The sequence below is a fragment of the Gracilinanus agilis genome, chromosome 5, assembly GCF_016433145.1.
Source record: "Gracilinanus agilis isolate LMUSP501 chromosome 5, AgileGrace, whole genome shotgun sequence".
NCBI classification, from domain to species: Eukaryota; Metazoa; Chordata; class Mammalia; order Didelphimorphia; family Didelphidae; genus Gracilinanus; species Gracilinanus agilis.
In genome coordinates, this window is record NC_058134.1 from 48,036,387 (window position 1) to 48,061,743 (window position 25,357).

Below are 25,357 nucleotides of genomic sequence, written 5' to 3' on the forward strand. Positions count from 1 at the left end.
CTGCAGCACCCACCAGGGGGCGGTAGCGCCCACTTTGGGAATCACTGATCTAGACAAACTAGGGGTTTACTCATTGTTCCCTATGCCTATTAGTTCATCTTTCATCTCTCATGGCTAGTGATCCTCCATGCCTAGAAAGGTCTCTTTTCTGACCTCCATCTCTTGGGACCCCAAACTCCTTCGCTTCAAGGTTTAGCTCAAGTGCCATTTCCTTCAATCTGTCTTTCCTGATTCCTGATTTTTTCACCTCTCCCAAAACATTATATCTTCATTTTGTATAGATCTTATATTTATTTATCTGAGAACATGTTGTACCCCCACAGCAGAATGTAAGCTCTTTAAGGACACTCACATTTATATTTATATCCGCAGTGTCTAGCTCATAGTAGGTGCTTAAAAAATGCTTACTGATAGATCCATTAATTCCTGAGGGCAAACACTATTTGTTATGTTGTATCCTAACTACAGATACCAGATCAAACATTCCACCAACAAATATTCATTAAACATCTATGTTGGGGCAGCTGGGTAGCTCAGTGAATTGAGAGCCAGGCCTAGAGATGGGAGGTCCTAGGTTCAAATCTGACCTCAGACACTTCCCAGCTGTGTGACCCTGGGCAAGTCACTTGACCCCCATTGTCTACCCTTACCACTCTTCTGCCTTGGAGCCAATACACAGTATTGACTCCAAGAGGGAAGAGAAGGGTTTTAAAAAAATAGCAAAATAAAAATAAAAACATCTATGTGCCAGGGATAAGTGCTGGGAAAGAAAAAATTCCTATTCTCAATGAGATCACATTCTAATTAGGGAGACAAACACATAGAAGTAAAAGCAATATGTTATAATGTGATAGATTATAACATAATTTATAGCATAAGTATTCAGTTAACAATGCAAATATATATCAAGTATTTAAATATAAAGTATTTGGGGAAGTAGAAGCCCAATAAATGTTTAGTGAAAGAACTAGCAAGTGAATGAATGGAAAGTGACCACCAACTTAAAAACCGAATCTGTGTCAGTGGTTGGCTCAAAATAACAATGCTGGTCATATGAGGAAGCTCTGGGGAAACTCAGGGTCATCGAGCTTTAATCACTCCCACTTTAAAGACAACAACAAATTGCATATAAAGTGGGATTTTTTGTTTCTGATAGGTTGGTCAGTTTGTTGAAATTTTTTTTTGGTCCCCCCCCCTTTTTTTTAATGTTTTGTTATTAAGAGCTAGTTATTTGGGAAGGAGTTGGTGACACAAGGGAAAATCTAGGTGTTATAAAAACAAATCGGAATGAGTTATTTTTGAAAAGTTAAAAAAATAAAGACTACAGCAGCATAACAGATTCCTCTTTCTCCTGGGCCCAGGAGCAGACGCTACAGCATATATTGCCCATGCCCTTCCCATCAGAATCTTGGCAGAGTGGAACTTGTGTTGGCAGTACCCCCCCTCCCCCATTTCATATACTCACACAACAACATGCTGTGACAGTTATCTGGATGGTGTTTCTTCCTGGCTGGCAGACGTGCTTGAGGTGCAGAGGTTTGTGGGAGGTCTTGTTGTCTCCACGCTCGATGGTGAGAGGGGTGGCATTGACGCTGACCTGGACAGAAGCCGGCCAGTTGGTGTTCATTTGTCTGTCCTCATGATGATAGCACTTAAACTGCAGCTCCAGGTCGGACCTATAGGGCAGGACAGCTCAGTGGTGATCAGAGCCTTTCCCCTCACCTCGCAGGAGTCTTTATATGCTCCATTTAGTCAATGAAACCAAAATGATTTGCCTTCTCCACGCCTGGCCACATTCCCCAGTCCTAAACCCAGGTCCTCACAAGCCTAAAGACAGCTTCCTTCCATGTCCCCCCACAACCCTAATCACGTTTCCCCTAGCCCTGATCACATTTCCCCAACCCAATTACATCCCTCTCCAACTCCAACCACATCCCCACAAATGCTGATGCTTTCCCCAACTCTGATCATAGCCAACCCCAATCACCCCTCCCCTAATTCCAAATGACATCCCCCTCTGATCCTGACCACATCCTCTGAACCCTGAACATTGATTCCACCCAACTTGGACCGGGTCGTCCGAGAGCTGACCACATCACTGGCTGATTCCAATCTCCCCAGCCCTAGCGCAAACCACACTTGTCAGCCCCAAACTCATGGTTCCCTCCACACGACACTTTGGAGTTTGAAGGAGGGAAGATGAAAGAACATTCTAGAGCAAGGCCCATTCTCTAATACCCTTTACTCATCAACTCCAACTCCCAAATTAAATAGAGCCTAGGAGAGATGGCATCTTAGAAGTCAAGGCTGTTGCTTTACATAACTGTTGTTACTCTGACAATGTGAGCCACCATTATTGTCATTGTTACTATCATCGCTTTCACGAAGTACGCCTTTCCTGATTTTCTTTAGGTAAAGGGTCCAAAAGTACTAGTCACCGGAATAGAAATTCAGTAATAGCATTTCCAATAGAGCGCTGGACTTAAGAGTCAGGAAGATGTGAGTACGAGTCCAGTCATGAGTCCTTAGGTAAGATAAAACCTCTCCAAAGCTCAGCTAGCTGATCTGCAAGATGGCAATATTATTATACCCAGGCACCTTATAACCTCTCCGAACCTTCCCTAGTTAGACAACTTATAACTTCTCTGAACCATAGTTAGCTAGTTGGTAAAATGGGAATAGTTACAACTGGGCAAGTTATAGCCTCTCTGAATTCTTGCTAGTTAATGTGTAAAATGGGAATACTATTACAACGGGACACATTATAACCTATCTGAACCGCAGCTAGTTAATCTGTAAAATGGGAATATTATTACACCTGGACACACTAAATGCTATCTGAACCTTAGCTAATCTGTAAAATGCAGATAGTATTACATCTGGACAACTTATAACCTCTCTGAACCTTAACTAATCTATAAAATGAGAATATGATTACATCTGGTCGCTGTATAGTCTCTTTGAACCACTGCTAGTTAATCTGTAAATTGGGAATATCATTAAACCTGGACACACTAAATGCTATCTGAACCTTAGCTAATTTGTAAAATGCAGATAGTATTACATCTGGACAACTTATAACCTCTCTGAACCTTAACTAATCTGTAAAATGAGAATATGATTACATCTGGACACTGTATAATATCTCTTTGAACCATTGCTAGTTAATCTGTAAAATGGGAATATCATTAAACCTGGGCTTTCATGAAGATAGCCAGGTTTGGATTTGGGGCCCTTTTAAGAGGGAGAAGTGTCACAAAAGCATCTGGAGAAGTAGATTGCTGGGGTTTTAATGATCCTGAGGAGGGGAGGTGGTTACATGTATGCTGCCTTCCTTAACAGAGTAGAACACAGAAAGAGAGAAAGATTGTTAGGTTCAGGGTGTGTGTAGGTATGTGTGTTCTCAAAAAACGGGAAAATATGGATAGTCTATTCTAAACAGTGGGAAGGGAACAGACAGCTCAGGACAGAGAGGGTCCAATAGCCACAAGCCCAAACTACAGGAAGAGGAGAACTTTCTAAGTTTAAAGTTCCACGGCCTCCAGTTCTAGAGTTGGAGGGGGACCCAAGAGGCTTTCTAGCCTAGCCCTTTCATTTTCAGCATTTATCTGATTTATAGCCCATCATCCACCAGATATACTGGTGTGGAAGTGGGTGCCTTCAGGGGTCACCTAGCCTTTTGGAGCTCAGTGATGTCGGGATGCTTGGCTGAGATATGAAGTGCCAGCCTTCCACGATGGTACAGCTCCATAAATCTACTGGATGGGTTTGCTCAATCCCCAGCAGTTATTACTTATTAATAAGAACAAGGCAATAACCTCCTAGACTGAGGTATGCTCAGCTGAGGGTACTCGGGAGATAATGAAATGCCAGTAGAACCGTAATAACCTACTGAGGTAGGTGTTCATTACAGCCCGTGATCTATCTGTGGATTGGCCCTTCTCCCTTCTAGCCCTGAAGCCTTCCCAGAAGAATTCCGCCTGGCTGGTGCCCTAGGACAACCTCTCCCCCAGCCCTGATAGCTGCAGCTCTGCCCAGCTGTTCAAGTTTCTAAGCACTATTGTTTATTCTTTTCATATGTAAGACATTTCTATATCAGACCAGGAGCTCCAGGAGGAGAGGAGACGCCCTGAAGGCACTCACCTCCAAACCAGGATCTGGAAGAAGGTCTGACTGCTGAAAATAAAGGGGTTCAACAAAATGCCTCTGAGAATCCTTTCCAAATGGAAATCTAGGACCTGATGGCTGGGGTAAGCTGTAGTGGGAAGGTCACCAACTGTGTCTTTCCCATTAGGTGGAAAGCATCCTAAGGGCACAGATAATGTCTTTCCCTCATCAGAAGAAAAGTTCTCTGATAGCAGGAGTCATAGTTCCCTGCCAGACTGGTGCTCCTCAAGGAGAGAGGTCTTCTCTTTTTTTTCTCTCACTGAATCCAGGACAAAGATTTCCAGAAATTGAGGGGTACGGTTTCAGCACATGATGATGACAGACTCATTATTTAACTCAATATGACCATCTTCAGCTAGAAGTCTCACTCTTGGCATTAGAAAGCCAGGTCCTTCAGACACTTCCTAGCTGTGTGACCCTGGTCAAGTCACTTACCCCACGCCTCCCCTAAATGCCTAGCCCAGTGGTTCCTAAACTTTTTTGGCCTACTGCTCCCTTTCCAGAAAAAATATTACTTAGCTCCCTGGAAATTAATTTTTTGAAAAATTTTAATGGCAATTAATAGGAAAGATAAATGCACCTGTGGCCATCATTGCCCTACTGGATCACTGCAGCACCCACCAGGGGGCTGTAGTGCCCACTTTGGGAATCAATGGCTTAGCCCTTACCACTCTCCTATCTTAGAACCAATGCACAGTATTGATTGTAAGGTGGGAGGTAAGGGTTAAAAAAAAAAAAATAAGAAAGTCAGGTCCTGGGGAACCACAGTGAGTCAGGGTCAGGGGTGGTCTAAGCACAGGAAGTATTACATACTAGCGTGTGAAGAGTGTGAAGGAGAGAATTAGGAATCAACTGGAAGTTGCTATACCAGATAGATGCTCAGTTCAAGATATCAAAGCTAGGGAAATGTATTGGGTAAAGGGAAATTTTGCCCCATCAGAATATTAAAAATCCTAATTCTGTCAAAATCACTGCATCCAGTCTTACTGGCCAGACTGGCGCCATCCTGGACTGCCTCCTCCACTCATTTGGAAGGGGAAAGCTTGGCATTTTGGTTCTAGTGATGTATTGGGCTTGATGCCACAAGTTTGCTGCTAGAAAGCCCCTCTTCCTGAACTACCTCCACATCAGCGTCTGGTGCACGGTGGGTCTCAGGTGAAAGACATGGTTGCTGACGGCCAGGTTGTGCTCCAAACGGAAGGGCTCCAACACCACTCCATCCCGCACTGGGAAGGTCAATCGGAGCTCATCGTTGTGGTTGCCTGCGAACAGGAAGGGAGAAGAAACTCAAACTTCTCATTATTTTATCTCTCCTTCAACGTCAGGGTACTGAGAGATGAGACAGTGGTTGACTACTGAGCTTACCACACACACACACCTGTATGTGTATATGTAAGTACACATACATAAAGGTAAAGACAAAAACACAGACACAGAAGTGTCCACAGGTACATACTTACATAGCCCACACACATATATAGGAACAGAGCCAGAAAGAACATCATGCTGCTTAAAACTTATTTAACAAACATTTATTCGGTCAGCTCAAAAGCATTAAGTTTCTACTATGTGCTAAGCAGTTATGAGACACAGCAGACAGAGGACCGAGCCTCGAGTCAGGAAGATTCATCTTCATGAGTTCAAATCTGGCCTCAGACACTTCCTAGCTATGTGACCCTGGGTAAGTCACTTCATCTCGTTTGTCTAAGTTTTGTCATCTGTAAAATGAGCTGGAGAAGGAAATGACAAACTGCTCCAGTAACTTTGCTGGAAAGAACCAAACATGACTGAAATGACTAAAGAACATGAGCTAGGTAGGCACTGTCCTAGGTACAGGGGATCCCTTTCATACAATATATGAAGCTCGTCATCTACTGCTGTTTGAAAGACAAGTAATGACTCTTGCCTCTGTTGTGCTTTAATAAACCCACTGAGGGCATGCAAAGCTCAGTATCGCTATTCTATAGTGAGCACAATCTTCTTGAGAGCTGGGACTGGTTTTGCCTTTTCTTTGGGTGTCCAGGACTCAGCACAAGGCCTGGCACATGAGGAATATTCAAATGCATGTTGATAGATGGACTCATTGCGGGTCTTTTCTCCTTAGCCAGACTGCAAGTTTTAGTACCGGGGAGAGCTTCTGTCCTTAACTTCTCAGCTCCCACCACTGTGCTGAGGCATGATGCTAGCAAAGACTGGGCACAAAGAAAGCAAGGAAGCAGGCAATAAAAAACTTACTGAAACAAACTAGACTCAGGATTGCCTTCTTTCCTACTCTTTGGTCAAACTGGCCACGCAGAGCCAGCAGTGAGCCCCCTGCCTCTTTCTCCTTATTCTCAGAGATATTTTGTTTGGGGGGAAGGGTCAAATCTGCCCTGCCCCTATGACAGCATGCTTATGACCAAGCTCAAATTGAGACATGTTGACCCAACCCGTGAAGCTTGGGTCCTTGGCAGGTTACCAGCCAATCTGAACAGAGGCTGGGAGATGGAGTTTCTTAGGAAGGACTCCAAAGGAGGGAGGCTTGGAAAACAGCAGCACCTCCACCAGTCCTACAGAGTCCAACACATTCACCTCCTCTCACTCCCATTTTTACCTGGTTCCATCTTTGTCCTACCTACCTAGAAAGGATTCCAAAAACACAAATGCCTCCCTCTCCATTCACATCACATTCCCTCAGCTCAGACCCTCAGGCTGGTTTCTCTGAACCCCTCCTCCCCAGTCTGCCAGGATCTTGTAAGCAGAAGAGAACAGATCAGGGGTGAAGCTAGTGGGCTGGAGGACAGGTAGTAGACCACGGCCACACTGTTCTACTCACTTGGAGGTGGGGGCAAAGCGCTGATATTTGGCTTAATGTCAGGAGGGAACGGTGGTTTGACATCCTGACTGGGAGATAGGTATGGAGGGATACTGCTCCCAGGAGTCATAGGTGGGGTTGGGTTTCCTGGAACAGGTGAGTGAGGGTAATTTGCCACAGGTACTGGCCTGGAAGGCTGAGGAGAAACAGAAATCATTGGTGTATTATTCCAGTAGCAAGGAGACACACAAACACACATTCACATTCTCACATTTTCTCTCTGTCTCTGTCTCTCTCCCTCTGTCTCTCTCTCTCTCTCTACCCCACCCCCTCTCCCTCTGTCTCTCTCTGTCTCTGTTGCTCTCCTTCCTTTCTTTTTTCCTTCCTTCCTTCTTCCCCACAAACCTCAAAGCTAGACTGAGCCTTAGTCTTTCCCTCCTCATAAAATTCATCCAGGATAACTCCCTCCTCATTGGCGATGCTCAGGGCAGCAGCCCAGAGAAGAAATATGGGCCAGTTTCTAGAACAGGAAGCCATCCCCTCCACATCACACTCCCTCTGCCCCATAACTTTCTCTTACTTATGTACACAGACGTATACTTTGAAAAGTTTTATTCCATCCCTATCCCTCCAGCATGAGGTTCTATCCCACGTAGCAACTGAGAGCTCATAGGTGGATATACGCTTATCCAGATCAGCACTTACCCTATTGACATTTCCTTGGCTATAGTTACTGTAGCTGCCTCCCGAGAAGGTGTTATTCTGTCCATTAAACTGATCTGGCTATTAAGGGAGAACAGAAAGGGAAAAAGCATCATCAAATGGAATGAGCCCATGAACCCTCATTCCCTTATGGTTCCCTCAACCACCCGTCCTGGACCAGATCCCTGACCAACACCAACTCTAGGAAGGCTAAGAATGAGAGTACTTCCTATGTCAATAGCAGCGGGAAGAGCAGGCCATCTGAATTTTATTATTTTTGTGTGGCAGATGAGGAATCTGGGGCCAAGAGGGGTTAACTGATTTTTCAAGTTCACAAAGCCGGGAAGTGTCAGAGCCAGGATTGGAACCAGATCTCTTTTGACTTCAAGCCTCTTGCTCTTTCCACTCTTCAGGCCAAGCCCAGCCCCATGAGGGCAAGAATGAGATATGGATCATTTGTCCAAAGTTATAGGCAGATATAAAATCTATCTGGGCCCGAGCAGCATGCATCCAGGTTTCCTTGCTGCCCTGTCAACAGCTGGGGAACAAAACTGAGCTGCCTAAAGAATCTTCCCTCTCTGCAGTTGACCACAGTGGCTTTGGCAGACATAAATGCCACAGAATGGAGATGGGGTGTCCAGAAGGGGGAGAGGTTGGTGCTTTTATCCTGGAAGATCTTCCCTATGTTCTTTCTGGCCACATATTCATCTAAACTCTCAGAAATGGCTTTTACAAAAAAAAATTTTTTTTCAAGGGGAAGGAAAGGGTAGGAAAGAAAGATGGGTTAAATGGTTCTTTGCCTCAGCTCCCTGAGTTCAGTAAATGATATGCACATTATCAAAGCTAGTCTGATAGCTCCAAATGAAAGAGAACATGGGTTGTCCAGGATATTCGAATGAGCCAATAAAAGTGGGGGCTCCTTAGGAATGCCTCCAAAGAACCTCAGGCATGTCAGAGGAGGGCCAAGATACTGTGCAGGAGTTGGCATCACCAACCTGCCAAACCTACTCAGCTATAGGCAAGAACAAGGAGTCTTGCTGGTTTGAGCAATGTAAAAAGTGCCCAGTCCCCAGGAGGATGCTAAGGGCTAGACTTACCTTGTAATACTGCCCCATATTGACTGTTGGGGGTGGGTACTGCCCTGTGCTCTGCTGGCTTGGCATCCGTTGCCCAGGATAGTTGGGAGACGTGATAGGTCTTGGAGGGTTGGGGGTCGGGTACTGACCAGGTTGGGTTGGGAACTGGCTATTTGGTCCGTATTGCTGGTTTCCATAGTTGGGCTGTTCCCGGAAAGAGGGAGAGAATGACTGTCAAAGGCCTGCTGGCATCTTAGACGATGCTAAAGAAGGCAGAATAACCACCTGCTCTATATTAGGTGCTCATTCCCATTCATCTATGCTAATTTCCTCCTGGGAGTGTCCTTTCCAATGATTAAAACAATTCTACTTATTGCTGAGGACCGGCTCATGTCCCATATTCCCCATGAAGCTGTGCCAACCAATTTCTCTCTCCTCTGAAGTCATACATTACATACCTATTGTCTGTCTGTACCACTAATGTTCTCTAATTGTTTCATATATGGCAAATATAAAATCTACCAACTAGACTTTATATTCCTTAAAAGCAAAGGCTAGAACTTAGCCTTTTATAATCCCTGTGTCAAATAATAATAATAAGCTAGCCTGTTGTTCTATGATCTTACAAAGTGTTTTATTTGTTGTCTCATTTGACCTTTATAGCAACTCTGTTAAGTCCGATTATCCCCATTTTATAGATGAGGATACTTCTCAGAAAGGGTAAATGAGCTGGCCCAGTCACAGAGTTGGGAACACTGGAAGAAGTATTCCAGCTCAGCACTCTCTCTGCCATGTCACCTAGCGGTCCAGAACATACCTGAGGACAAAGAGTTGCTGAGGGTTTTTATAAAAGGATGTATTTAAGACCAGAGAATCCTATTCTCTCTTGCATATGGCTACTTATGTTGTTACAAGTGACATGCATTGGTTTACAGTGAAGGGTTTTATTTTTCAATCTGTTACTTTCTGCCTTAGTATCAACTCTAAGATAGAACAGTAGCAAGGACTAGGTAATCAGGGTTAAGTGACTAGCCCAAGATCACACAGCTAGGAAATGTCTGAGTCCAGATTCCAATGCAGATCTTCCCAGACTCTAGGCCTGGTGCTCTATCCAGGACTGTTTCTAAAAGGACATATTTAAAACCAGGAAATTTTGCTCTCTTTTGCATAGAGCTACTTATGTTGTTACAAGGGACATGCTTGGCTACGGGGAAGACACAATGTCTCTCAGACATGCAGAAATCTCTAGGGGGCATAATTGAGAAACCTTGTCTAGGGCACATGCTTGCCTTGTCCCAGGACTGCCAGACCCATAGAGGGTTTGGCACATGGTATCATAGGCACTCACTGGTTTCCACGGAAATGAATGAGCCATTGGTGTGATGGAGTTGTGGAAACAGGTAAGGCAATCAATCCTCAGGCTGTGTCCACAGCAGGGGAAGGTGAGAAGCCCCACTCTGCTTGGCATTCCCTACCTGGGCAATGCTTTGGAGCACACTGAAGTAGTTTTGGATTGGGCCTGGGATTGCATTAATGTAGAGAGTTCCTGGTGAGGAACTTCCCTCCACCAAGGCTCTAAAAGAGCTCTGGTTTTGCCATGTAGGGGTGTTAAGAGATTAAACGATTCACCCAGGGGCTGAACAATATGTGTCAGAGGTGAACTTGACCTCAGGTCTTCCCCAATTCTCTGTCTGCTCTGCAATGCTGTCTCTCTTGAAATTTAAAATAATTAACTGGATCATCATAAATAATGTTTTTTAAATTCTTAATTTATGATTTACTTTTAACATCCTTCTCTTTTCAAATCTTGAGTGCCAAATTCTCTCCCTTCCACCACCACCCACTGAGAAGGCAAGCAATATAGCAATTATACATATCAAAAACAATGTCAAACTTCAATTCAATCAAACATGTACAGTAAAACTGTTTACACTTAAAAATAATTACATGATCAAATGATTTAAGCTCCAAATCTCCCCATTTTTCACTGTCCTCTAAGGCTCTACCAGGATTCTTTGTTCTCCTCATCCTTCTTCTCCCCTTTATGGCCACAGTTATTAATGAATACGCTCTCTTAATAATTAATATTCTAATTAATAATAATTCATCTTTCCTTCTGCCGCCACTTTTTTCTACTTCTCTAGTTTCCTAAGGATCCCTCCCAGCCTTCTTTCTGCCTCACACACCTGCAAGGCTTGATTGTGTTTAGCATTTGGTACCCTGACCTCTCCATCCCAAACCATTCTACAATGGTGGGGCATTTTGTTTGCTTCCAGTCTTTTTCCATGACAAATAAAGTCGCCCTTTGTGTGTTTTTGGTTACACTTGCAGGTCATATTGCCAGCCAGGGAATTCTGGGTCGATAGGTGGGATGATTTCTGTAGCTTTTACTTCCTGCTGTCACGTAGGTGTGTCCCACCTCGAGAATGGCACTGAGAAGATGGTGTGGGGCCTGGAATCTCCACCATATGATGGAAACCGAGGTAGACTGGGAATTGGAAAGACTATGGAGCTGGGGAGGGAGGGGCATGCATGGGACTTCTCAAATCTTTTTTTGAGATGTCTAGGTGGTGTAATAGATGAAACATTTGGGCAGACAGTCAAGAAGACCTCAGATGTTTCATTAGCTATGTGACTCTGTGTGAGTCGCTTGCTCTTTGCCTGCCTCAGTTCCCCCAACTGTACAATGGAGATAATAATAGCACCCACCTCCCATGGTTGTTGTAAGGATCAAATGAGATATTTACAAAAAGCCCTAGCATGGTGCCTGGCACATAGTAGGCACCATGTAGTGTAGATTTCTATTTATTTCTGTTTATATCAAAATAAAAAAATATAATAATAACATATAATGTAAATGACCTCACCATGTCATGTAAATTAGAGGTTAGATGTATTCTACCTCGATCCAGAACTAGGTCTAATTAGTGGAAATTATAGGAAGGCTAATTTTGGCTCAATAAGAGGAAGAATTTTCAAATAACTAGAGCCTTCTGATAATGGGATAGGCTGCCTGAGTAGGTGGTAAGCATTGGAAACGCTCAAGTAAGGAGAGGCATCAGAGATGCTTACAGGGAGGATGTGAGATTGAACCAGGTGACCTTCAAGGTCCCATTCAACTCTGTTTTGTAATAACAAATTACAAAAAAAGGAGGCCATTGTTCTGAGTCAGAGTGAGGCAGCATGAGTCTGGGAATACTTAGGGAAGCAGAGAATGGTCTGTCTAGATCAAGCATTTAATAGCCATGAAGTGCTGTTTAATGAAGACAATGATTAATTTATTAAAAATAATCGGTCACCACCAGCCCCCCTTGCCTGGCAGCCGAAAACTGGTGAGTAAGTCATTTGGTGGCACCTCCTGAGTTCACATCAGGCTAATTACAGGAGACACCATTACTGGGCCATTGTCCTCTGCGGCCTTTCTTACAGCTGGTTTGTGCCTGAGGAGCTGGGTAAGGAGACACGTCAGGGCTCGGACAACAGCAGGCATGGGGAAGATGAATGGGGAAGGGGGGAGAGACCCTCCGAAGGTCTAGCGCCATAATTGGATTGGCCAAGAATCCATGGTGCTCAACAGAGAAGGGCCGCAGGGAGCAAATGCCTTCTCCGAGGGTGGCACTGAGTCTCTGGAATGGACAAAGGTGCTGATGGGAAGGGGGAGTAAAGTCAGTGAAGAGGTATTTATCCAACGCTAAGCTTGGCTCTGAGGATAAAAAGGAAGGCAAAAAAGCAGATGGCATCTCCTATTCTTTCTGTAAATGTGGCCTTTCTCTCTCTCCCCCTCTCTCTTTTTTAACCCATACCTTCCAGAACTGACACACTCAGTGCTAAGACGGAAGATTGGTAAAGGCTGGGCAAACTGGGTTCAGTGACTTGTCCAGCGTCACATAGCTAGGAAGTTTCTGAAGCCAGACTTCAACCCAGGTCCTCCTTACTCCAGGCCTGGCACGCTATCCTTCTCTATGTTATCTAGTTGCTTCCCCTTCCCCCTGGGTTTCTCTTGATGCATCTTATACTTCCCCCACTTTGGGACACACTATTTTGGAGCTGGCTATAAGGCAAGATGACTTTCATCCTTGCTACCAAGTATAGTTTCATGCTTGACTCTATTATCTGTCCATACTACACTTTAATGTGGACCCACATTTGTTTGGGGGAAAAAAACAAACCGACCCTTTCCTTTTGACTTAGAATCAATACTCTGTTGGTTCCAAGGCAAAAGAGCAGTAAGGGCTAGAAGTTTAGAAGTGACTTGCCCAGGGTCATCAGCTAGGAAGTATCTGAGACCAGATTTGGACCCGGGACCTCTTGTCTCTAGACCTGGCACTCTATCCACTGAGCCGTCTAGCTGCCTCCACAGGTACCTGATGGTATCATAAGTTCACTGAGGGCAATCTTCTTTGGGTAGATACTAGCAATGGGTGATCTGTTATAATAGCTGGCATTTAAACATTTATACACTTTAAGGTTTGCAAAGTGCGCTTCATCTGTTATTTCATTTGATCCTCACGATAATGCTTGGAGGTAAGTGCTATCATTATCACCCTTTTACAGTTAAGGAAACAGAAGCAGGCAGCGGTGAAGTGAATTGCTCAGGGTCACACAACTGGTGAATGTCTGAAGTCTGAGTGAAACTTGGATCTTCTTGACTCCAAGCCCAGCACTATCCACGGTACCATCTAGCTGCCTGATTGTTTGCCAATTTGTTGTCTAATAACCACTTTTTGATAATGATTCTACTCATCTTCCAAGTCTCACCTCCCAAACTATGGTGCCAGCTTCCGATATACTTTATTAATAATCCCTTATGTTTGCATAACAGTTTGTACTTTTCAAAGTCCTTCTAACAGCAGTATAAATTAGGGAGGATGAGTATTATCATCCCCATTTTACAGGTAAGAAATTGAGCCTCCAAAAAGCTAAGTGATTTGTCCAAGCTAGTGAGCATCACAGCCCAGTCTAGAATTCAGGCCTCCTAAGTGTTATTCTCATTTCCCCGACTCATGGGGACATCAAAGCTTTTCATATGCTCCAGTTAAGCACAATGAATTCACCCTGTCCAGGTCCTCCATCATCAGCCTGGTTCCCTCCCTTCTCCTGCTCCCAAATCACTCACTTCTCCTGGGTACGGTCTCTTAATGCTCTGGATGGGAAGAGACTGGGGTCGGGGACCTGGATAGGCCTGCTGTGGCATTCTCTGTCCATGCGTGCTGAAGGGGCTGATCCCAGGAGGCCGGGGCTGGTTCATGCCCATCGGGGGGCCACTCATATTGGTAGGTGTAATGCCAGCAGGCATGTTAGTGGGATTCATGCTCCCACCCATGGAGGCAGGCCCTCGGGGCCCGGGCTGGTTCATGAACTGGCTGTTGTACGCCTGAGTCGGACCCATCTGGAAAGAGGAACAGACCTTCAACGGGAGGAGAAGAAGAAGAAAAAAAAAAGGATAAAATGTGACATGCATTGAAAGTGTGAGGGAGGGAGGGATGAAGGGGAAGGAAGCCAAGGGATGAGGGGTGGGAGATGGGGTGTGCTTTCCTGAGTTGCTGCCATCCCTTTCCTGGGTCTCTGAGGTCAAAGAAAGGTGGAGAGTTACCAAGGATAAAGGGAGAACAGGACGGTCATGCTCTGGGAATCCCAGCCTCATCCTCTCCAAAGTCCCCAAAGAGGAATGGGCAGAGCTCCAGCAATGGGGACCTGGAAGAGCTAGTTGCCCCCATACACACGGGCAACATTCTCTGAGGCAGGCAAGCGAGGAAGGCAGAGGGGATGGGGAGAACAGTGAAGTCCAGTGGGAAAATGAGGTGCGAGTGACCAGAATGGAGGGTGGGGAAGTGGGGAATGTTCATGAGAAGATGGAGATGGCCCAAGGCATGGGTAGACGAGCCAAGAGCAACCTATACTGGTGAGAATGAAGATGGGCTGTCCAGCTAAGCCAAAGCTGGGCCTCTTCTTCATCACCAGCCAATGGGAGAGTCCAGAAAACCCACAAAACTTGTTTCAGTTACAAATTTGAACTCCCTTCCCCTTCCAGACTTGTCCCAAGTAGACTCTGCCTGGGCAATGTGTCATCCCTCTGACCCTGCTATTCATCCCTTCCCCATTCTCTGGTGTCTGCTTTCCTTCCCTCTTTCTCACTTCTTAAGTCAGGCCCTAAAAGCATAAAAGGGAAGGGAAGCAGAGGCAAAGCCCTTGAATAATTGAGACAGGGCTAGAGCCCATAGGAGAGAGGCGGGATGAGAAGGCTGTCCCCAAATATGCCATAATAGAGTGAAGACAGAGCCTGGAGGGGAAGACAGTGATACACATGAACACAGTTCAGACACTCACAAAACACAGACACATGGACTTGTTGCTCTATGAATGCCCCCCGCTCTCTGGGCTGTGCTCTTACGGACAAAAGGGAGCTGGGGAGGCAGAGACCCTTACCGGTCCATACTGGTTCATGTCCTTGTTTTGGGTCTCTTGGAGGGCTGCTACTGTGGCGGTGGCCGTGGCCGTGGCCGTAGCTGCTGCGGCTGCCACTGCAGCCGCCGCTGCCGCCGCCGCCGGCTGAGTGAAGTCTGCGGGTGGCCGGGTGTGAGGAGGGATCCCCATGCCCGCAGGGGCATTGGGGCCACCAGGGTAACTGCCAGGGAGAGAAGAAGGAGATGGTTATATATGGCTGGCGAAGGGTGGAGAGAACCTGCTTGGAAACCAACTCTGTGATGGATGGGGTCAGTTAGACCAGGGCAAGACTGACCCAGATGTGAAGGCAGGCAGCTGCTGCAATTCCCTGTGGTGGTACAAGGGAGGGAAGCGAGCCAATCTGGGCTAGACACAATGATAACTGGAGGGTTAGAAGACCAGAGGACACAGACTCTGTTCTGTCCCAAGTCATGAATCTAAAGAAAGTGCCTGGAGGTAGTATGGTGCATTGGAATGAGCATTGGTCTTGAAGGTGAAGATGAAGGAGAAAGGGAACAATTCTACATCCATTAAATACGCCAGGCAGCAGTGCCAAGCACTTTACAAATACTGACTCACTTGACTCTCACAACAACCCTGAGAGGAAGGTGCTGGTATAATCCTCATTTTAGCTGAGGAAACCGAAGCAGAGAGAGGTTAAGTGACTTGCCCAGGGTCACATAGCTAGGCAAATTACTCAGGCTGGATTTTGAACTTGGACTTTCTTGACTCTAGGTTGTAATAAGAAGGTGTTTTAGGAGGAGGGGGATGATGCTGAGACCAAGCTGGGGTTTGTACAGAAGCCCCCTCCTGCCTCACCTTGTCTCCCTTCTTACAAGGTCTAGTGCTTTGACTCCTGCCTCTCAAACTTAATACTTGTGGGATCTTGGGCCAATCATTCAGTTTCCCAATCAGTAAAAAGAGAGGGCTATATTAGATGACTAAAACTACAATCCTATGAGCCTATCTACTCTTCCCACCTAGAATTTCTAGAATATGTGGCAAGAAAGAACAAGCTTATACAATGACTCAGTTAAATTTATCTTTTTTTAAAGGTGATGTGGATAAAGCTGGGCCCGGGGCTGGGAAGATTTGGGTTCATATCTTCACTCTGACATTGCTGTTGTGAGTAGGGGCAAATATCACTTAGCCTCTCTGATCTTTGGATGAATATTTCAGAGTACAAATTATAGGATGGTTTTAATTTGTTTTAATGAAGGGCATTCTCGCAATGGGAATTCCTATAGCCACAAAAAAATCACTGGACTATGACATATTGATGTCGCCGGCTACTAATATACTGCAATTATATTTAAAGGCACAAGATATAACCCGTTGCTATAGTTACAACTAGTGGAAAGAATATGGGAATCATAATTGGAATACCTCGGTGTGTGTGAATCTCAGATCCAACATTTCCCTAGCTGTGTAGCCATAGGAAATTCATTTAACTCCATTGTCTCAGTTTCCTTGTCTATAAAACGGGGGTAGTAATTATTTATACTACCTAGCTTATGGGGTTATTGTGGGGAAAGTGAAATATAAACTGTATAGGACTATATACATGTGAATTGCTATTATTATATAAAATTATAAATTCATAAGGACAAGTCCTATGTCCTGTGTCATCCTATGGTAATTTTTAAAAAGTATATATCAATTGTATAATATAAAAGGAATTAAAATACAGTGTAATGTGATGGGCAGGGGTTAAATCTGGAATCAAAGAACCCATTTTATTTCTAATTCTAACCTAGTTAGAATGAAAGTTTCCTACTCCAGTAGTTCTCCTTATCCCCCCCCAAAAATAAACAGTGTAGACAAGGACTTTCCACTGCTTGGATTTAAAAGGGATTCAAGGGCTGGAAGGGCAGAAAGTGAGAGGGAACAACAGATCCCAAATCCCCCCCTTTTCTCCTTCCCTTTGCTAAAGTACCTTCCACGGGAGTACTGTAAGTCACAGAAACTGTACAGTTCATAAAAAGAGTTATCCATTGAGTATGTGAGAACTGTGTGAGTGTGTGTGTGTGTGTGTGTGTGTGTGTGTGTGCAAGAAATAAATCCTTTTTGTGTTCATTAATCTGTAAATAAAAGGCAAATATTAAAGAAAAACAACCCAATCATTATTGACCATGAACCTCCCTGCTGACTTAAGGCAAGAACCGACATGTTATTCTGTTAATTATTGCCTATGTGACCTTGGGAAAGTCACTTAACCTCTTTATCTCCATTCTTTTACATATAAATTGAGGAGGCTAAATGAAATATCTCTAACTATCAACTTATGGTCACTCAGGCAACAAAATAGGTTGGTTAGCTCAATAGGTTCAGGATACTAAAGAAATCCAAGGTGGCAGCAGGTTTCCTACAATCCAATACACAACTTGGTGAGATGATGATGTCTCTTCCATAGCCTATCCAACTCAGAGAATGAAAAGGTATAAAAATGCACACAGTGGTGATTTCGGGAACTCCAGCTCTACCCCTCTAAGAACTGGCACCACAACCTAGAAGGGAGAGAGGACTGGCTTGAATTCTGCCACACGGAAATTATGACTGATAAGTGAAAAAGCTTTTAGAGAGCACCTACTATGTGTCAAGCACTATGCTAAGCTCTAGAAATACAAATATAAAACCAAGGAAGTCCCTGCCCACAAGGAGCTTACATTCTTTTTTTTTTTTAATAGTTACTTTCTGTTCCCATAACAATTCTAGGAGAGAAGGGCAAGAGTTAGGCAAACGGGTTAAGTGACTTGCCCAGGGTTATGCAGTTAGGAAGTGTCTGAGGCCAGATTGGAACCCAGGTCTTCCTGACTCCAGGCCTGGCTCTCTATCCGTTGTGCCACCTAGCTGGCCCAAGCTTATATTCTAATTGGGGAAATAAAACACATTAGGGAATGACAGCCAGAGGATGGAAAGAAGAGGGAGAGAAGGAATTTTTACTTCCTCTATAATGGGGAAACTTCCCCTTAAGATGTTCATGCCTTTCATTGCTTCTTTAGTCCTTTTCTACTTTGAAACCATTGCCTTTCTCTTTGAAAGCTCTAAGATTTTCCCCACAGTCAAACCTTGTTCCTAATTTCTCAAATCAGAAGTCACATCAGACTTTTTCATTATCTCATAGAATCTTAAAGTTGGGAGAGATCCCAAGGATCATCTCCCCTACCCTGTACCCTCTGCATCATCCCTGAGGCATCATTATCCAGTTTCTACTTGAAGATTGCCAATAACATAAAACTCCTTACCAAAGTGGGCGCTACCACCCCCTGGTAGGTGCTGCAGCGATCCAGGGGTGCGGTGATGGCCACAGGCGCATTTATCTTTCCTACTAATTGCTATTAAAATTTTAAAAAAATTAATTTCCAAGGGGCTAAGTAATATTTTTTCTGGAGAAGGGGCGGTAGGCCAAAAAAGTTTGGGAACCACTGCTCTAGAGACATCCTATTCAATTATTAAATAGCTCTGATGATTAAGAATGACAAAATCTTCCCCTTTCCAGCGTCTACCTCACTGCTCCTAGTTCTGTCATCAATGATCAGTAGAAACACATCTACTCCTTCTCCTACCATCCCTCTGAATTCCTGAAGACCACTCAGGACCTTTACATACATGAGGTTTATTTTTCTTTTTTCTCCAATTTCTTCCAATTCCTTCCCCAATTCTCTTCTGACATGGTCTCCAGGTTCTTTGCAATCCCAGTCGCCCTCTGCTGGATCTGCTCCAGACTGCCAAAGTCCTTCCTAAAAGGGGTGTCCATAAAAGGACACAATATCCAGACACAGCCTAACCAGGGCAGAGTACAGAGATCCTGGAGGCTCCCATGCTCTGGACACTATGCTTCTACTAATGCGGTTTAATTATTTTGTTAGCTTTTTTTTAAACTTCATATCACATAGCTGACTCATATTTACTTGCAGTCCAATTACCACCCACCTGATCTTTTTCACCAAAACTACTTGTATTATTCACATACCTCCTCCATCTTGGATTTGTGAAGTTGATTTAAAAAAAACAACAAAACACCTTATCTTCCATCTTAGAATCACTACTGTGTATTGGTTCTAAGGCAGAAGAGTGGTAAGGGCTAGGTGATGGGGGTTAAATGACCTGCCCAGGGTCACACAGCTAGGAAGAGTCTGAGGCCAGATTTGAGCCCAGGACCTCCAGCCCCTGGGCCTGGCACTCAATCCACTGAGCCATCTAGTTGCCCCTTATGAAGTCGTTTTTTTGAACTGAGTAGAACTTTATATCTCTCCTTTATTAAACTTCCTTATATTAGATACAACCCATAATTCTAATCTGTCAAGATCTTTTCAGATCTGGTTTCTGTTTTATCCAGCAGGTCAACTATCCCTATAAGAATCACATCATCTGAGATTCTGATAAGAATATCATCTATGCCTTCATCCAGGTCTTACTGTCTTCTCTAGACCAACACTAGAAGGGCATTTTGACTTTCCTGACTGCTGGCTGATGCTGAGGTTCAAGGTCAATAAAGATTTTTGAGGAAAATAAGGGAATTATTACTACAGTGACAAATTCTAAATGAAGGTGGACATGTGGCTGCTCAGTGTGCCGCTTCTGTAAGGCCACCAAGCCCAAGTATAAATATCTGGTCTAGCTTATGCCATTGGCCATCAGGGGTCCCCTGTTCTTCTCACCTGCCCCCGAACCCTCCACTGCCCGCGTAGTTGGGCCGCCCATACATCCCCTGTTGGATGTAGGGCTGAGTGGAGCCCGCCTTGGCTGAGAACTGCTGCTGCTGTCCAGCAAACTGGGGGGAGTTGATGCCAGGGTTGCTGGTCGTCATTCCAGATGCCATGGGGTTTCCGCCAGGATTCATAGGATTGTTGGCATTGGCCATGGGGTTTCCTAGGACCTGTGAAGAAAAATAATGGTCATACTGGTAACCAAAAGGGGAAGAAGGAGAAATGATGAGGGAACTTAAGAGGGAAGGAAGAAGGAAGAATGCTCCAGGGGAGAAGGGAAAGGAGGGCAGAAGTATTAGATTCTGCCCTATGAGATTCTCTAATTTAGTGAGAGGGTGTTGCCGTGTTTGGGCAGATTGAAGATGAGGACTTGTTAGTCTAAATAACTGAAGGCTGAGAAAAGATATGTTTGAAACCTATAGAACTGAGGATATAGTAGTCAATAGATCCCAAAAGATGGGGAGGAAGAGGTCTTCTTTGAAACTCAAGTAAGGTATATATCTATATATAGAACAAATAAAGTGAAGGATTATCTTTTTTGCATGGAAGACCATAAATTTAATGAACTCATTACCTTCAAGGAGACAGAAATGTATTCACAGAGAGTTCAGGCCCATTTCTGAATGACGGAACCATGAATGGCTACTGAGAGGTGAGGTGAGACTTCTCTAAATTCCTAGGTGATATCAAAGAGGACAACTGAGCCCTCTATCAAGGCTGCTATTAAGGACAGAATCCTGGGACAATTGGACTGTGGCCTGACCCTGATCCATGGCATGTCCAATGTTCCTATGTCAATTCTGTCTTCTTAGACAAGATCCTCAAGGGAAAGGACTGTGGTTTATACCTCTGTATTTCTCCACAGTGCCTAACACAAGAAGGAGCAAATCGAGGTGCTCTGTAAAGACTTGGTTATTGATCAAGAGAAGAAAGGGAGAGGAGAGATGGTGGAAAGATTAGTACATAGACCAGAATAGGATATGCTCATTCACAGAGGTTTAAAGCACTTGATTTTGCAGCAGTAGTCAGTCCCTGGGCAGCTTAGTCAAAGAAGGCTTTCCAAAGCATATTGCTTTAATTCATCCAGTGCTTCAAGTGGACAGTGACACGTGGGACAGACACCATGCTTCTCATGTGGTCAAAGTGAGTTTGGTTTGGGGCAAAGGGCTGACACCTACTAGACCACCACCCTTGTTGCAGCAGATCAATGTCAAGGGTCCTAGACTTGATCCGAGGTTAACTGAAGAATACCCTTCCCATTAGAATGAGAGTTCTTCTGACAGGAGGGCAAACAGGGGCAGGGGCTGATGGGAGGAAAAGGCTTCCTTGCTACTGATTCCTGGTTGAGTTAAAGAATACTTAAATGTACTTTAACCCAAGCTAGATCACATCATGGTGGGCAGAGGATGGCATTCTAAGCCCCTTCGAATGTAGGGGATATTAACTAGGGGATTTTTAGAACTGTGAAGGATGGAAGAATCAAGGGAGGGACAAGAGTCAAACTCTTACCTGGCTCTGGGATGTGTTAGTCACTCCCCAAACAGTAGTGACCACGGAAAGGGATCCTGGTGGCTGGTTGGTGTTCTGCTGCCAAGGAACAGAGTCATAGGGGAACGACCCATCACTGTAGGAGGAAACAGAGATATGGGGCGACGACAGTTCTTCAGGGTATCTTGGGTGCAGAGACCATACAGTGGGGGCTCATTCCCAAGTACAGAGCCTGCACTTGGGACTGCGGAGTCCATCTCCATAGCCCCAAAGTATAGTAAACAGCACAGGCCCTGGCATGATGTGGCATAGGAGATGAGCTGCTGGGGTGGGGTGGGGGGAGGTGGGGAAATATGACCCCAATCCTTGCTTCAAGATAGAAGAATTCAATCATTCATCCCTGGATGTACTTCCAAGACTATAAGGGAAAAGAGCGGTGTGGTGGTGAGTTATACTACATATGAGAACATTGGCTAAAACACAGAAAGCATATTGAATCATGTTGTCTTGGATTCTCCCTGACTCTCTCCTCTGAAAAATCTGGGCTCACACTACTCCACAGAGGCCACTGGAAGATGAGGGCCCTGTGCCCTGAAAGAGCCAGAGTCCCTCGGATTTGTCTCTAATGGTGACTTCAATTAGTTGCCTGGTTCTTGATTCAATTTCTGAACTGATACCAAAGAGCAGCAGCTGGTACCTGCTACCTAAAACCAGGAGCATGGCAGCCAGGTGGCTGGAATCATAAAGAGTTGGTGCTAAAGTATTCTTAGAAATCATCTTAGTCAATATGGTGGGAAATGGGGGTGACGTAAAAACAAAAGATATCAATAAAAATGTATTTTTTAAAAAAGAGATCATCTATTGTGACAACCCCCTCCCCAACACATACATTGTACAATTAAGGAAATTGCAGTTTAGAGAGGCCAAGGGACTTGGGATTTTTTAAAAAAGATAGCTTTCATCTCAGCTGATGTTCTTGCTCATGAACTATTAAACACTCCCCACTGCCTTTTAGAATGAAGTTGAAATCTGGTGGCCTGGCATTTAAGAATCTTCATGACTGGATCCCTATGTACATTTTCACTATTTGCTTCTCACTTCTTTTCAACGCTTGCCCTATGCCCTGGTCAGATCTGCTCCTCCCTGCTCCTTTAATTCTTCTAAGTATACCCATTTTCACATATTATTGTAAATGCTCGTATGATGCCCATCTCTTAATTTGCATAGGTTCTCTTGCCAAGGGTCTGAAGGGCAGTGAAGGCCCTTTTCCCTTTAGTCAGAAGGGAATATTCTAATCTTCATCTCTGTTTCCTCTGACATCTCCTGCTTTGCTTCCCCCACCTCCCAGATCGTGCCCTCATCACTTTATTCTGAGGACACAGACGCTGGTGCTTTCCTGCCTGTAATCATTTTGCCCCTCCTTATTCATAATATACATTGCTGCCAGACTGGTTTTCCATAAATGCTCCTTTGTACACTCCAATCCTTCCTTCTTGGCCAGGAACCTTCGTTTGCCCCCAGATGCCTTCAGAAACAAACCCATCCTTCTCAGTGATATATTCAAGGTCCTCCACAACTTGTTCTTTACTTCTCTTTTTAAAATGGTTCCCTACACAAATGGTTCCCTAAATGCTCTGGCCATTGCTTATTTTGGTTCTCCTTACCTGGAATGTCTTCTCTCTCCTCCTTTCTGGCCTTATTATACATTTTTCCTCTTCACACATTCTATGATCCAAGCAAAGGGGCCTCCTTGCTGACCCTCATACCTAACATTGCACAGACTGTCTCTCAAGCCTGGAATGCTCTCTTTTCTTTTAGAAACTCGAGCTTCTCTCAAAGCTTGGTCTAAGCTCTACTTCCTACCTGGGCTCTGGCCTCACCTGCCTTGGGACCTGGCCAGATTAGTTTTTCAGGAAAGCCCTAGCCATCATACATTACTTCACTCCCTCTACTGCAGTCATCTTGCCAACCACCTTCCATCATGGGTATATCTTCACGCCTCCACCTTACTCCCTAGTTCTGGAACCAGGAACCATGATCTGAATAATTCTGTCCTTGTTTTTGGATAGCTCATCAATATACTTCCCTCAACGGAAGGTCACTTTCCAGAGCAAAGTATTCCCCCCTGGCCACCACTTCCCTTCAGTGTATAGTCACCCCTACTGTCATGGAAGCTCTTAGCAGGCAGAGGCGACATTTGCTTTTGTATCTGTATTCTCAGCACATAGCACTGTCCTTGGTACATAGTAAATGTTTGATGGATCTGTTTGTACTCATTCATTCACTTCATTCATTCGTTTTTCCTTTCTTGATCTCCCAGGTGCTTGTGTCTTCCTTCAGGGAAATTATCTTGTAACTACTTTGAATATATTTTGTATCAGTTTGACTAAATGTTGTTTTCCTGAAGATAGACCATAAGTTTCTTGAGGATAAGTTTCTTTTATCCCCAGGGTCTAGCACGGTGCTTCAAACACAGTAGTAAACATTAATAAATGCTAACTGATTTCTGAAATATTACCACTCTGGGGAGGCCCAGCTCATTCACAAGGCCTCTCGGAGGCCCAGGCTGGCACATCTCATCTGCTCCATTCATTTGGCACTCATCATATGCTGTTTTGTGTAGCTAGTCATCTTTCTGAGCTATATATCTAGGCTGCTGCCTTGAGGGCAGTGGCAGTGTTTAGAAAGCTTTGTATTCTTGGCCTTTGTCCTTGATTTGGTAGGGATTTAATAATGGCTTGCAAAGGATGAAGAGGAGGATAAAGAATTATGTCTGCCAGGACTCCAGAGAGAGAGGTTAGGTGAATAGAAATCAGTCTCTAAATCTCCTGATAAGGATGACTTTATAAATGCTCCCCTACCAGAAGCATGGGATCTGTTGTTACTACAGGGACCCCCCAAAAGAGAAGAAAACTTGTACCAGATCACCTGAAAGACCACCAGGCTATCTGAGTAAACGATTCTGGATAGGACTGAAGTGGGCTAAGTATCAAGACCAAAGGGATCATCACCTTCCTTGGTTTAACTAATCTGGGTCAGTCACCCAACTACAGCATGAAGGCCCCTGCTCAGATCTGGTTCAGGGGGAGAAGGGTAAGCAAGAGAGAGTATTTGGAGTCTTTCTTCTGCTGAAAAACAGTGTGTCTCACTGACTATTTAGTTCATTTGAAAAATATAAAACCAGAGAGTTTAATCTAGTCCATATATCAACGTTAATCTCCATGCCCTAAGTCCAACCTGGGCTGGAACCCCTTCTGAAGCACTCTCAATAAATCAGCACCTGATTATGCCAGCAAACAAGTAAGGGAGAACCCACTGCCAATGGAGGTAGATTGCATCACCTTTGCTAGTTCTACCATTTGCTAATTAGTTCCACTAATGGTTAGGAAGGGTTTCTTAACATTCACTGGAAATGTGGCTCTCTACAACTTAAATTCATTGTTCTTACTTCTGCTTTCTGAGGACAAGCTGACTAAGCTGATCCTTTTCTGATCACGTCTCCCTCTAACATCTCTTCTTCTATCTAGCCATTCCCAGTGCCTTCAACCCACTTTGGTATTTTGTAAACCTTCGGGCCCTTCACCATCCTTGTTCCCCATCTAGGCAGTCCAGCCTTTCCAAGAACCATACATAATGCTGTAGAAGAGGTGTGACCAAGACAAGATTCAGTGGGACTGTGTATAGGATACCTAGCTCGTGTGGGTCTGCATCTTATTGAGTTAATGACCCCTAGGGAAGATACTGTTCCTGGGTACTATCACTAGATAATAGATGATATGCACTGAATGAAAACGCTAAAATCTTAGAGGAGAGAGAGGGAGTAGAGGGGCAGAGAGAGAAGGAGAAAGACACAGACAGAGAGGAGACATGGGGGGGGAGGTGGCAGAAAGACAGGGGGAGAGGAGAGAGACAGAGAGACAGAAGGAGAGCCAGAGAGAAGAAAAGAGGGAGAGAGAAAGAGAGACACAGATAGTGAG

The 25,357-nt window shown here is 44.5% G+C and overlaps 1 protein-coding gene across 1 annotated transcript in view; it reads right to left on the bottom strand.

Moving 5' to 3' along the window:
• Positions 1 to 1,449: 1,449 nt before the first annotated feature.
• LOC123249792 (zinc finger MIZ domain-containing protein 1-like) overlaps positions 1,450 to 25,357 on the bottom strand; it is a 45,301-nt gene continuing 21,393 nt past the window's right edge. The window contains exons 4-12 of the mRNA XM_044678908.1: positions 21,402 to 21,528; positions 19,845 to 20,062; positions 15,166 to 15,364; positions 13,856 to 14,128; positions 8,761 to 8,943; positions 7,667 to 7,744; positions 6,983 to 7,157; positions 5,288 to 5,429; positions 1,450 to 1,676 (exon numbers count right to left, since the gene is read on the bottom strand). Of these exons, the coding sequence (XP_044534843.1) occupies positions 1,454 to 1,676; positions 5,288 to 5,429; positions 6,983 to 7,157; positions 7,667 to 7,744; positions 8,761 to 8,943; positions 13,856 to 14,128; positions 15,166 to 15,364; positions 19,845 to 20,062; positions 21,402 to 21,528 (1,618 nt within the window). The 3' untranslated portion in view covers positions 1,450 to 1,453. The remainder of the gene's footprint in view (positions 1,677 to 5,287; positions 5,430 to 6,982; positions 7,158 to 7,666; positions 7,745 to 8,760; positions 8,944 to 13,855; positions 14,129 to 15,165; positions 15,365 to 19,844; positions 20,063 to 21,401; positions 21,529 to 25,357) is intronic.